The following is a 14619-nucleotide window of genomic DNA, read 5'->3' on the forward strand; positions in this document are numbered from 1 at the left end:
AGGCCAGCTCTACGGAATTGAATTCTGAATGAGCCGTCACAATGATATATACTTGCTAAAGTCCATCTTCTACAGCTCTGCTTTTTAAAGTGTTTTTAAAGTGTTTATGAGTAATAAGTATCACCCAATACCATCAGGTTTTGAGGGAAATTATAATTAATTATAAATAAGGTGGCTACCAAATAATGAAAGCATGATCTTTATTATTTAAGGAAAGTACGAAAACACAGAAATTCAGGCCTTGGGGTGATGACTTGAATGAAGAGTCTCTTGCATCCTTTGAGCTTTCTGTCAGCCACAGAGGCAGGAAGACAAACACAGAAGGGTTGGACTCTGATGTGGAGTACGTTTTGGACACTAAAATGAAGAGGTCTACACAGAAGAAAGTGAAGCCTCAACAACACAGACATCCAGCAGCCCTGCCGGAAAACACCCGACTAGCCCAGAGGTCCCAGGTATTTGTTTTTCTTTTCTTATCCACAGATGTATAGTAATTAATTTATTCTAGAAATAGCATTAGGTAAAGTTTTGCTTCATTGTCATGTTTTTAAGGCACCCTAATTAAAGCATACATACATATTGTCTCTCAGTTTCCAGGACAAGGTCCCAATTTCTTTCTTTTTCTTAATTAATTTTTAAATTTTATTTAAATTCAATTTGCCAACATATAACACCCAGTCTCATCCCATCAAGTGCCCTCCTTAGTGCCTTTCACCCAGTTACCCCATCTCCCCACCCACCTCCCCTTCTGCAACCCTTTGTTCGTTTCCCAGAGTTAGGAGTTGCTCACGGTTTGTCTTCCTCTCGGATTTTTTTTGCCACCCAGTTTCCCCTCCTTCCCTTATGGTCCCTTTCACTATTTCTTATATTCTTCCACATATGAGTGAAACCATATGATGATTGTCCTTCTTCAATTGACTTCTTTCACTCAGCATAATAAGGTCCCAATTTCTATTTTTTCTTCTTTGTTCTCTTTTGGAGGAAATGTCAGATGTCTCATATCAGCACATCAGCACAGTATGTAATGCTCAGCCAAATGAAGGGCCCCAAAGAGTGCCTGCATGGGAAAAGGATTTAAAATCTGTGTTTCAGAGAAAAGTATTCATAGAGAGTAAGCCTGTAATCTTGAGGATTCTGCATTCAGTGCTTTAGAGCAAAAATGCTGAGCCAAATTTTATAATAGGTAGTTCCCCCAGTAGTCAAGGTTCTGGAAAAATGGGATATGAACTCGATAATCCATTTAAGTGGTAAGACTGATTTTAACAAATGTACCACCCCACAATTTCCAAATGAATTTGTTTCACCTTCATTCTGACAATATTATTCTTTTTTTTCTTTTTTTTTTTAATTTATTTTTTATTGGTGTTCAATTTACTAACATACAGAATAACCCCCAGTGCTCGTCACCCCGTCACCCATTCACTCCCACCCCCCGCCCTCCTCCCCTTCCACCACCCCTAGTTCGTTTCCCAGAGTTAGCAGTCTTTACGTTCTGTCTCCCTTTCTGATATTTCCCACACATTTCTGACAATATTATTCTTATTTAATTCCTTTTTGAGAACTTGTTCTCAGATTTAGCTTATAATAATAAGAATACCTATGATTGAATGGTCATTTACCTTGTGCCAGATTCAGTTGGAGGTTGTAATGGACAATATCTCACGCCATTTAAAAATTTTTATAAGGCAAAATGCATTGTCTAGTTTATCTGCCTTGTTTAGCAAATTTGATTTCTAATGCCTTCTTACTATATCCCAAAACTAAATTTACCTTTAAAAGGTAGAGATGAGTTACCAGAGAAAATATTCAAATGCATTGCCATAGGCTCTGAAAGCAGTAAACTAATTTGATCAACAAATATCTACTGAACTTTGCCTTGTGTAGAGATACTGTGTTAAGCATTATGGGGGACAAGATGTTTTAGGCATTGTTCTTTCAAAAGGAATTATCCTGAACAATTGTTACACTGCGGAAATATCTCACATGTTCTTTTATAAAATCTTTGGCAAACAGTGTATAGACTCTTCTAGAAAATCTTTAGTGACAGAAACTTACTACCTCCTAAGGTCACCTTTCTCATTACATTTTTGGGTAACTCATTCTCTTAAAATATTTGAAGTCCAGTTCCCTGTAATTTTGAAATTTGAGCCCTAAATCTTTCTTTGAGGCTATAGAAAAAACCCTATCTACAATTGACAGAATTATTTGTCATAGTTACTTTGAATTATATACGTACAAGTTTATAGATACAGGAGATAATTATTTAACCTTTGCCATGTCTAAAATACTGCATGTTTATAATATAAAAATTATTATATCACTTTATAGTCATATCTCTTTTAACCCTGATTTCCATTTGTTAACTGGACAGTTTCAAGATTTGGAATTTGTTGACATATTTTATGAGTAGATTGCAAACTGTTAAAACATATAAATGATTGAGAAGTTGAAGTGTGCACAGGTGTTAAAACATTTTAGACTTTCAATATAGAGATTCATTAAGTGTGAGGTGTGTGTATGAAATCATCTATTATGTATACCATTCAGTATGCTAGCCAACTATGGGGGATTTAACTGTGAGCACACCCACACACGGTCCCTACCCATGTTAAACTTACCTAGAGCAGAGATTCCAATAATCAGACAAATGTAAACTACTATTGTGGCAGTTTTTAGTGATTTAGTAGCATGAGTACTTGTAATAGGGGATTTGACCCTGCCTGGGAAGATTGACTGGAAAAAAATGATGAAAAATCCTGAAAAAATGATGACTGAATTTTTAGGCTTGAGTTCCAGTTGGTAAAAAGAGAGGAAGAGCATTTCCAAACAATGCAGACACGTGTGAAAAAAGGATGCTGGTGAAAAAGAGTATCTTAAGAAAGCAAAGAAGCTCTAGCAGGGTGGAGACGGAAAGGGGCTAAGGTGGGAGATGCGTAGAAGTGAGCAGAACCATGCAGGTCCTCTAGGCTTTGACAAGGGGTTTTGCATGTATCCTAAAAGCAATGGGACACCATTGAATGGAAGTGATGTGATTATATTTTCCTCTAGAAAAGATTGCTGGCTGAGCGTGGAAGCCTGCAATGTGTGGGCGGAGCAGTCGGGGGAGCTGTTAACAGTGGTCTGGTGGGGAAGCACTGGCAGCTTGGGCTGGGGTCATGGCGGTGAAGCAGAGAGGAGTGAGTGTGTGTGTGTGTGTGTGTTCCTTGTGTGTTTGTCTTGAGGAGGGGACACTGACCCACGTTGGTGATGTTTTGGGTTTAGAAGGTGAAGCAGAGGGAAATGGCTAGGACAGTTTCTGGCTCTTGCACCTGGTTGGGTGGTGGTCCCATTCTTTGAAATAGAGAATCCTAGAAAGTGGCTGGGCCTGTGAGGGGCAATCAGTTTCTGTAGTTTGAAGCCTCGAAGAGGACATGCCAAGGGAGGAGTAAGAGTAAGAAGAGAAGAGAAACTAGACGGAAGGCTGAGGGATTTTCCCATCTAGGGGCTGGCTGTCAGGGTGAGCATGCTCAGGGGATGGTGAAGGAATGGCCAGACAGGAAGAGGACATACCAGGAGCTTGTTTCATCAGTAAAGCCTAGAGGGAGAAAATGTCAGTTCAAGGAGAGGTAGTCAGAGAGGTTAGATTCTATTGAAAGGCCTGAAAATGTCCATTTACTTAACGACTTAGGGGTACTAGGGATGATCTCAGGAAGAATTTTGTTGTTTTTTTGTTGACATGAAGGGGATGGAAACCAGATTAGAATGGAATTATTAGCAAGAAGAAGGTGAAGACATGGAGAGAGTTTGTATGTCAACTTTTGGAAATGTAAGATAATTTCACTTCAGAAGATACTCTAGACAAAAATCTAGAATCGAGGCAGAGAGATCAGGAGACTCTGAAATTCCCTAACATTTGAAAAATGAGTTTAGCCAACCAAGTTTTAAACTGCAACTGAAACAACTTGCAATTACTTGAGGATTATTTGCAGTAAATACCTAATATCCTGTCTAATAAGCACACCGGGCATTACCACTACCAGAGGAGGTTTAGAAAGCACATGGAATTAGGAAGGCAGATATGCTCTGCGTCAGTCTTACAATGTGCTCCGAAAGCTTGATAGCAATGGCTCTGCAATTAGCTAATGTTTTAGCTTAAATGTACCACAGTTTGGCTTTATTAACCCAAGTAATTAATTGTTCTTCCTAGAGAATTGTTTTAATCACACCCATGTGTTTCTCAGAAGGTTCTACCTTCTTCATCCTAAACCATGTTTCCCTCATCTCCTGAAAGCAAGACTCCCAGTAAAAATAATATTCTTGTTGTTTCTTACATCTGCAGCTGTTAATTCCTTTTAATTTTCTCTCAGTGCCTTTCGTTAATCTGTTTCACTGAACAAACACATGTTAAGCATTTATGCTGGGCCAGGTGCTAAGGACTCAGACTGACACAGTTCTTGCTCCCCAGAAGCTGAGTCTACCTGTAGCCATTCCAGTCAAAGGAGACTTCTCCCTGCATCACACGTTTTGTTTTTTGTTTTTTTTTTCGTACCAGGTGTTTCTCATCTTTTCAAATATGAGGATTTGTTTTTAAAAAATGACTGCAGACATCTCATGTAATACCAAGCATGCCTAGTATCTGTTGATTAAGAACTACAGGAGAGAAAGCCATCAGAGATATTTTGAAGTGAATGCATGTCTTATGTCCCTACAGCAACATATACATAAATTTTAAGAACAATGTGTATATCCATGTCAGACATTATTTATTCAGTGTATGGGCAGTAATTCATGGAGATCATTTGCAAAATACTATAAGCCCTTTGATTCACTGTGGAGCCCCATAGTCTCAGCCACTCATTTCACAGTTAATTTGCCTGATACTCTTTTTTTTTTTTTATTGTTGTGTATTGTTATTTAACTTTTACAAGTGCTTATTTAAATCACATGCTTCTTCAGGGCAAAGATCAGAAATTGAATTTCCCCGTTTATCCCACAGAAGTTTGTTTCTGTATGGAAGTGAATAGAGGCTGAATAAATGTGGCTTAATGTATACCAGTGATTGCTACTAACCCTTATATATCTTCTGTTAATATCTTGGAAAATGAATAGGAAGCAGAGTCAAAACATTATGCAGGAGTGCAAGGCTTTGATTGGAGTTGAAACAAGTGACAGTGATCCAGATATAATCTTGGTGAGATAAATTTTATAGGTTAAATGACACCTTGAGTTTGATTCACATTCATGAAGATTAAAGGAATTTAAGAAGCATGTCATACTAGTACCTCAAAGTAACTGTGAAACAGTTAATAACCTAGTTTTTAGATGAAGAAACAAGACTCAGAAAAGTTACATATCCAAGGTTACACAGGAACTAGTGAAAATAGAACTGGGATTTGTACCTCCAGACCACTAGTCCATGATGCTTTTCACATTAGCAGTCAGGGTGAGAAAGATTTAATAGTATGCAAACCCATATAAATTATATCTATAACTTGAAGGTCATCCTGAACCCTGCATGCCCTAAGCATATGACCCTTTCTATAATTCATAGTATGGATCCCCACCAGAAAGTGACTTAACTGACTTACCTTAGGCCACTGCCAAAAGCCCTAGAGAAATCTATTAAAGAAATACAATTGTATTTGTTTATCCTCTAGATTATGTATCCCTGATTCTGACTTTGGTGGTCCTTATCGAAGAACTATGTGTCTGACTCTCCTGTAGATCGCAGCAGAGTTGCTTTGTCTCACTGATCACAGTAAGGAAGAAAGCCTTTGGTATTTAGAAAGAACTGACTCAAGGACTGGCCACGTGAGGAACACTTCATCTGCAAAGCCATGTGACAGACATTGTCCGTTATGCCATTTAGTGTTCTTTGTACTGTAATTTAAGAGTTCATTTAGACATCAGAATTTAATGTCAAGAAATAAAGCTATTTGGTGCTTCCTTTTATCAGAATATGAACTGTATCGCTCACTGTAGTTCTTTTTACTTAGATCGGGAAGAAGCTCATACCAAATTTTAAATAAGAATAACTCTAGTCACCTAGATGGTTGCTGTCTGTTGACGTAATATAAGGGAGAGTATTGAGACGGGGACCTGGCCTCACCTGGGTGGCTCTGTGGGTTACGTGTCAGACTCTTGATTTTGGTTCAGGTCATGATCTCAGGGTGGTGAGATGGAGGCCCGTGTTGGGCTCCCTGCTGGGCAGGGAGCCTGTTTAGGATTCTCTCTCTGCTCCCCACCTGAGTGTGTGCGTGCTCTCTTTCTCATCCTCTCTCTCTCAAAAAAAAAAAAAAAAAAAAAAAAGAAAAAAGAAAGGGACATGGTCTCATTGTACTTGCCTTTAGGTAGGATTATTTGGAATTGTAGATTAACTTTTATTTACCAGTGAGCCAATAAAGACCTTATGTCTTCTGACTGCGGCCTAATTTCTCTGCCTGTCAACAGAAAATCATTGTCAGAAAGTACACAGTACGTACACAGTATAACAATAATGGAGGTTTTCTTTAAAAAATTTTTTTTTCATCATGGGATATTTCACACATAGTACCATCAACTCCTTTGTGCCCGTTTCGCGGCTCCATGGTGACCAGATCACGGCCAGTATCGTCTCACCTGCATTCCCTACCTGCCCCCTCACCCCCAGGCATCACATCACTCCATCCATAAACCATCATTGCTTTCAGAAGCCCTCTGAAGGGACGCTGAGAAGGTTTAGGAGTAATTTGTCAAAGGGAGCAGGAAAAACCTTCATATTGACAAAAAGGAACAACTAAATCCAGGACGTGAAGAAAGGAGACACCAAAGCATTTTTCAAAAGGAAAAGAGTCAAAATTCAATCAGCCAGCAGAAAGGAAGAGGAAGGGCAGCTAGTGTTGGAGAGCACCACCGCCTCTTCGAAGCAGGACGTGATGCAGCTGCACCTGTGAGCAGTACTAGTCACGGCCTGCTTTCCAGAACTTTGTTGGCATGTTTTTCACGTATCCATCCTCGTCACCTCCCTAAGCTTTGCATACGCCTTTTAGCAAGTACTTTTTTCAAAATTAGATATGACATTTATATTAAAATTGTCATGGGTTTTTAATGTAATATTTCTCAAGTTTTATGTTGTGTCTTATGCACACACGTGTGTGTAGTAGGGTTTATTTGTGCCCCATTGATCCTAGCAGGAAGTCTGTTCTCAAACTCAGGGTGCCTAATTTATTTAGATAAATACGAATTATCCACGGATGCACATTAATTTCTGTGTTTGGCTGTAGTTGCAGTAATTCTAGTAGGAGATAATTGCTTCTGGATGTTTGTACGTACTTTTCTAAAACTCGGAAGTTAAAAAATGATTCTTCTTAACCCCTGGGCTCTACCCAGTTCTCTTCTACCTGTAGTGCTTACATGCGTGTGTGTGTATGTGCTTTAATTCTGACTCTGTCCCTGACTCATTTAAAGAAGGAAGACACTCAGGGCTAACAGTGCTGCAAGAGGTTCTCACTTAGAGAAGAAGAATTAGCTACTACACAGGACACTTCTCACTCCCTTGCAACCAGGTGGTTTTTATTGTTTTGGTGAATTTACTGGGGCCCAGGGCCTTATTTTCAAGTGTAATGGGCTTAGAAATATATGTTCAGCACATCACAGAAAGCCCATCTCACAGGGATGATTTTACATTATCCAAACTGATGAGACTGTTGCATAGCATCATAATAGCAGTTGGGTCATTCGAAAGATAAATACAGCCTCTACCCAATCGGAAGGCGCACGCTGACCTACACTGTGCACTCTCTCCCTTTATGCCAGTGTGCCTGGGCTGGCCGATTACAGTCTGACAGGTGCTGGTGAGTTATGGGCCTGAATATTTAAAAGGCTTCCAGCTAAGGCAGGCTGCCGCGTCCACCTCCCCCCAAGAGCACAATAGTGACAGTGTTGCCACTGTGACTGACTCTACCACTAAACGGGCACTAGCCCAGCGCCCAGGCCCTGTCTCACCTGCGCTCCTAGGTGTCCCTTTTTCTTATGGAGAACAAGTCCATTGTGGTAAGCACATTCTTTCCTTGGCTGTGTCTGTCCATCTGCCTTCTGAAAGGATTTTTTTTTTTTTCATAGTAGTGTGCTTCATCTTTCTCTCCTCCAAGCTCTGGGCACACCTCACGCTGGCTCTCCTACCAACTATTGCGCACCTTCACCTGAAATGATGAGAGCATTGATGGCTTTTCAGACCTCTCTCGAATCTGAGCACTGCCAATTACTGCTGCCATGTTAGCATCCGTTCTCCTACGTCATCTCATCTGCTGTGGCTTAGGGTTACGACAGTTTGACCTCTTTTCCTAAATTCTTCCTCTTCTCATTCCACCTCATGCTTGATTGAATGTTCTTCATATTCTTTTCTCTCCAAGGCCCCTGGTCTATTGAAGCTATTTTTTTTTTAAGAAAAACGTATTCTTTGGTTTTATTTCTTTTCTCATTGAGATAATGCTCATTTTCTAGCCATTTTTAATGTTTGTCTTTTTGTTCTCCACCATGTCTCACACTTAACATGCTCCCAGATCATTTATGTGGCACTGGGCTTCATTTTCCTTTTCTCCAGTTGCTTCTGATCCCATAGTTTGCTGGTGTCACCTCTGTGGCGTTTTTTTTTTTTTTTTCCCCTTCTCAATATTAATTTATGCTTGGCCTTTTAGCCAGCGCAGTCTATTCATTTTCAAAGTCCATGCAATAAGAGTGTTCTTGGTAAGACCTTGCATGTCATTTGGCACTGTGGAAGTCTCCAACTGGGATTCAGTTAAAACTCTAGGCATTTTTTAGAAATTAAAAAACTGTCATGAAAATAATGAGGAATTTTTTAAGAACATCTTAAACCCCTTCAAAATGCCCTGGGTAGCCTCCCCATTGGACCTTTGGAGACATTACATGTGGGGCTATCCGTTTGCCCTGCAGCAAGCTTCTTTCATTATTTTTCATAATCTTGTCAGCACAGGTACGGTTTCCTCCACCACTTCAGGGTAACTAATGTGACCCAGATTTATTATCTCTGACCCTGTAAAACCATTCTGAAATTGTACTGTGTGTGTGTGCCTGTGTATGTGTGTTTTAGTGGGGTGAGCCTTTCCTCTTTCTTTGTTGCCATGATGAAACTCAGGTACTGTGCTTCACTTGTATAATCTCACCTAATTTTCTTTGTAACTTGAGGGATAAATTCTCTTTTCCTCTCCATCTTACAGGCAAGGAAAATAAACTTGCTCAGGATCACACTGCCAGGAAGTGGTCACCTTGAACCGTAGCTGTTCAGCTTGAGCCCCCACTTTCTTAACCATATCTCCTTATGACTTCTCCCTTTATCATCCATCTCCGTATACTGTCCCCCATATCCGTTCACCCAGCCCATTGGTTGGAGTACACAGATACACTTTACTCAGGGCTGAGGATTTCAAGGTACAAATAAATACCGCATTGATTAACATTCAGCATTTTGGCATAGACAGGTTTCTTGCATTCCATAGATGGGCCTTCTCCAGGCAAGAGTTCTGAATTCATTTAAAAAAATCAATCCATCCTCCTTGCCCACATCAAGCTAACTTCCCTTTAGTTCATTTCTCCTGTTATCCACCTTAAATATGACCTTTCCATTAAAGTTATTTTCTGCTTAAGACCTGGCTCTTCTCTTTCCAGGCACCCCAGACTCACATAGAAATCATCAGGATCATCACCCCAGGGATGATTCCTGGAAAGGAGAATCTTCTCCACATCCAGAATGACTACTTGTAGTAACATGGTTGTGGTCATAACTTGATCACCAACCCCTTCCATGGGCTGGTGTTACCTGACCTTTGGCCTCCAGAAAATCCTATTGTTTTTCATCTTCCAGGCTCAAAATACATACCCTGTCTTCTCTTGATTCTGAACTCTGTCTCAGGCATTTCCAAACCCATGTGTAAAGTTCAAATTTTGTTCCAGTTAACCCCAAATGGGAAGGAAGTAGACATTCTTTTAGGTCACCTCTTAGATGCTGAGCCTCTGCGGGAAGGAATCAATGTCTGAGTAAAGGTTGCTATAGTTTCTGCTTTACTAGATCATTACCCTGTGGTACAGTTGTAATTAAGAATTTGTCTTAAGTTCAATTAAAAACGCGAGAGCGCTGCTATGTGATATATTGGCAATTCAGCTTTACTCCAGGCAAAAATTTGGCATATGAACCTCGTACCCCATTGCTGCCCCTCAAAATGAAGCCATCTGATCAATTGGCACTGCACCATGCTTAAAGAAGCCATAAAAATAAAAGCAAAACAGAGGAACTAGACTACCAAGCATCCTAGCAAAGAGGTTACAGTCTCAAGTTATGTCACCAGATGAGATAAAGGAAGAGACTATACAGATTAGATGTCCTAGGGGGTCTGTTCTGAGAGGTGACTGGGAAAATTAGCTTGCCAGCCTACAGCAGATGGTCAGGAAAGCAAATGATCAATTTGAAGAAAGCTTCAAAATTCAGGAATACCAGGGGAATGACATTATCCATGCCAACAGTAAATCAGAGGAGTTGAATGAGAATAATTTCTGAGACTCAAGCCAGAGTGTGAAAGTACCAACTTTTTGTTGCACATGTGCATGCTTTTATTCATCTTCAGAGAGCATGTGCTCCAAATTGACATTATGCATATTTTCTGACTCTAATATGAAACATTTACCTTCTTCCTAAATACTAGTATTTGTTGTTTTTCCATATTTTATAATAATCTTTTTTTTTTTTCTGTTTCTGCTCTGAATATCAATGGCAAACCCCAGGTTGCTAGAACAGTAAAAACATCTGTCATGGTTACTTCAAGTTGGGTTAGACTTGCCTAGTTAATAACCAAGAACCATACTACCTTTTTGATTGGCCTGACTTGAACCTTTTTGTCCTCTGTGGTCATTTAGGTCTTTTTTGGCTTGCACCTGGTCTCAAGAGCAGATTGGCAGATGGCATTTCATTTTCCCAATCTGCATACATTTAAAAAATTTTGATGGCTAGATCATCGTTGACAGATGTATTTTAAGAGTTTGGCAATGGGAAGCCCTGTATTTGCTATGAAAGATGTAACCTCCAGTGTCTAGCCCAGAATGTGGCACTTTCTGGGGCTAAAAAAAGACATGTGAATAAAGGAATGAGTAGATGGAACCATCTTCCCGTCTCAGAATGAAGTCCTTAACACTTACACCTCATTAGTTTTTTGGGGCATCTTTCAAAAGAGACTGATTCCAGCTTCAGAAAGTCATCAACCAGCTCTGAATCTCTAAGGCCACTGACAGAGTCTCCATGGTATATTAGAAAAGCTGAGGGACATCTGGAATAGCTGATGAGTCTCCAGTGTCTAGATCTATGGTAGCAAAAACAACTAAACCATGACACCCAGAAACAACAGTTAATGGGGGAACCTACAATGGTGTTGCAAGAACGTGATTTCAGATGATCGAAATTGCCTTAATGTTAAAAGCAGGCCATTTCTTAGTTTTCCAGGTTGATAATGTTACCATTGCCTCTGTATGAACTTGTGTAATGCTGTGATTGTTGCTAACAGTATCAGGAATTTCACAGGCAGAGCCAGCTCCTTTATGAGATAAAAACCAGAGCTACCCTAAGGGCTCTGGAGGAAAAAATGTCTCTACTCACTCTCCACAGTATAATTCATCAGCTCACCAGCAGACTTACAACAGACACGGAGACAGTGTGTGATACAGCCCCTGATGTAAAGGAAGATCTCGTCAGCAACATTTGAGTCTGAATTTCCAGTGCCAGTGTGGACTACTAGCAGCTGGGCACCAGTTAAGACAAATGTATCGAACAATATTGTATCAGATATTTTGAGAGACACCAAATAAATATATTTATATATGATCCTTCCTCAAAACGAACAAGAAAATTGGAAGATAATTTTACAAAACCACGTTAGCATTATTTTACAGAAAGTTGACAGACACTGCCCTCTGACAGACCCACCTAGGTTCAAAGTCAGATCTACATGCCGCTAAGTCAGTTGTATCAACTTATGGTCTTCTGTTTTCATATCTAGAAAATGGAAATAATACTACCTACTCTCAAAGTTGTTGCAAGAATTAATGGGATGATTTGTGACAGAATAAAAATGATTATTGGTGTTATGAGAAACATTTTTAAAAAGCATTTTCTGGGATTCCGAAGAGGGCAAATTCAACCTTTATTGGTTGGGCCAGGAGATGGGAGTAAAAAAATGAAAATTGAGAGAGTGAAATTGCTTTGTGGAAGCAAATGGAGAGCTGGAGGGGGTGCATGTGAGGGGTTGGGGAAAGGAAGAGGGTCATCCCAGAAGCCAAAAAACATGGTGCTGCAGAATTGGCGAGGCTGGAGGGGAAAATGGGGGGAGAGAGGTGAGTAGGCAGCCAGTGGTGGAAGTAGTAGAAATAGAGGTGCTTCAGGGTGATTCAAAAGAGACTTTTGCATTATGTGACCACTTCCTCCATTTCGCAACACAATCTTTAGTAAAAACTGTACATCTTTTAATGTTTTGTAGAGTTGGATTTGTTTTTGGGAGATGGACCCAAGTTTTGAATTCTGCTGTGAAGTATCATGCTAGGATCAGGGCTCCTATAGGATCCTGGTCTTATCTAGGCTACATAGATACGATGCTTGGCTATTAATAAAAAAACTGTTTGTAATTTACTGTTAATAGTTTTTCAGAGAAAGGAAGAAATCCACATGGGCTGGAGTAACTTAAAAGGACATTTTGGAAAGAGTAGGATTTATTCTTGTCTTGGAAGGTGGGAAACAGAGGAGAGAGAGGTGTGTCCTGTTAGAAGTGTGTGGGCAAAGATGTGGAGGCAAAAGTGTACGTGGTGCATATAGGGAATTCTGACAGCCTTCTGGTTATAGCAGAGGGTGTTTGTTAAGAAGTACTGACATTGTGCTCACATATCTTAGAATCCCATTGAGAAGGGCTCTGAAAGTCAGACATGGAGTTCGTACTTGATATAGGACAAGTCAGGACGTGTGGAAAGGTTTCGAGGAGGAACATTTGATCGTGGAGATTTTGTATAGGAAAACGAATTGGGTTATGGTGATGCTGCTGTCCTGGATGGAGGAGAAGCTAACGACCAAAAGGAGTATCTGCTGCCTAAAGATTGCAGTATAATGATGAGGAAAACTAGCCATTTGGAAGGAAAAAGCAGAGATCGGAGAGGAGTGTGGAAGAATGAACAGTGAGAGCAGTTTGGGGCAGCCTGGAACAGCATGTTGCTGCCAATAGGAAGAGAGGAGCCGACAGGGGATCTGAATATGCACCCATGGGACTGAAGATTTGACGTTTCAGCAAAATGTTCAAGTGCACATGTCCTGAAGTCAGTTGGAAATGAGCTGGAGCAAAGATGGAAAGTTAGGGTTGAGGATGCTGATCAGGCCAGAATTTGCATAAGGGTGATAGTTGAACCCTCTGAAATTGTAATGGGTTCACTGATGGATTAAGTGTAGACAGAAAAGTCAATATCCCGGGAGACTTGGGAAACAGAAGGTTATAGAAATCAAGGGAAGAAGGAATGGCAAGAGACTTCCTCATGCTTCCCATCTCAGTAAAGGGCACCGCCATGCACAGCTACTTGGGCAACAGCCTAGGAGGCGTCCTGAATTCTTCTCCTTTCACAGCTGGCACTCAACCTGTCAGCCAGTCGTGCCCAATCAACCTCTGAATGTTCATCGACATCTCTCGTCGAGGCTACAGTGGTGGCCCTCCCTGCAAATGACTTCACTGCCCCTGGTGGCATCCACAGTCTCAAACTCTGTTTCATCTAAAAGACAGGTCTTACCACCCTCCTACTCGGAACCCTCCAGTGGCTTCTGCTCACACTTGGAACAGAATGCCATGTCCTTGCTATGCCCTCCAAGGCCTCTACCACTTCATCCCTCCTTTCACTTCACTGTGGCCTCCCTGACCTTCCTTGGCCTCCCACACCCTGAGCGTATTTTTGCTTCCCTGGCTTTTCCGTTGCTGTTTGCAGTGCTGGGACTCCACTCTCCCCAGCCCCCAGCGACATGCACATACTGCCGGGACTTTCTAGGATTCTGTGAGTACTGTCACAGACATGGGGGAGACAGCAAGAAGAGAATAGACACTGCTCCCTATCCTCGTGGTGCTTCCCTTCCATCAGGGGACCCAGACCACACATAAGACAAATAAGGAAGCTGTGTTGCAAGGTCAGTGATGGCAAGAGCTCAGGAGAAAAGGAAAGCAGAGGAAAGGGGATAGGAAGGGTCAGGGTCAGGTGTAGAGAGGGTGAATGAGTACAGTTCTGTAGAGTTGGCATGAAAGGCCCTGCTGAAGGATGTGTGAGGAAGAACCAGAAAAACGTTTGGAGGAGCAAGCGGATCAACAGCAAACAAGCCAAGGCATCAAGAGAGGAGAACATGTGTGTGGCAAAGCGGGTAGGGAGGAGGAGACATGGGGGGTGTGGGGTGAGAGCGGCGAGGCCCAGGGAGGCAGCTGGGCTTGGGTGCGGGGACTTAGGCCTTCCTGCATCTCTTACCCGGGTTACTTCTCTTCACAGAACGTAACGTTACCTGACATCATATCACGTATCCAGATTTTTTATTTACTTAACATCTCTTTTTCCCTCACTATTAATGGTTTGTGAATAAGCTTCACAAAG

At 41.1% G+C, this 14619-nt stretch overlaps 1 protein-coding gene across 3 annotated transcripts in view; it reads left to right on the top strand.

The window, feature by feature from the left end:
- Positions 1–14619, top strand: part of MORC1 (MORC family CW-type zinc finger 1) — a 181382-nt gene that overhangs the window by 112207 nt on the left and 54556 nt on the right. For all 3 annotated transcript variants that reach the window (XR_012024102.1, XR_012024103.1, XM_072811549.1), the window contains exon 18: positions 213–455. Coding sequence is in view for 1 of the 3 variants with exons in the window: in XM_072811549.1 (XP_072667650.1) it covers positions 213–455 (243 nt within the window). In the remaining 2 variants the exon portion in view is untranslated. The remainder of the gene's footprint in view (positions 1–212; positions 456–14619) is intronic.

Source organism: Canis lupus, chromosome 35 (assembly GCF_048164855.1).
Source record: "Canis lupus baileyi chromosome 35, mCanLup2.hap1, whole genome shotgun sequence".
NCBI classification, from domain to species: Eukaryota; Metazoa; Chordata; class Mammalia; order Carnivora; family Canidae; genus Canis; species Canis lupus.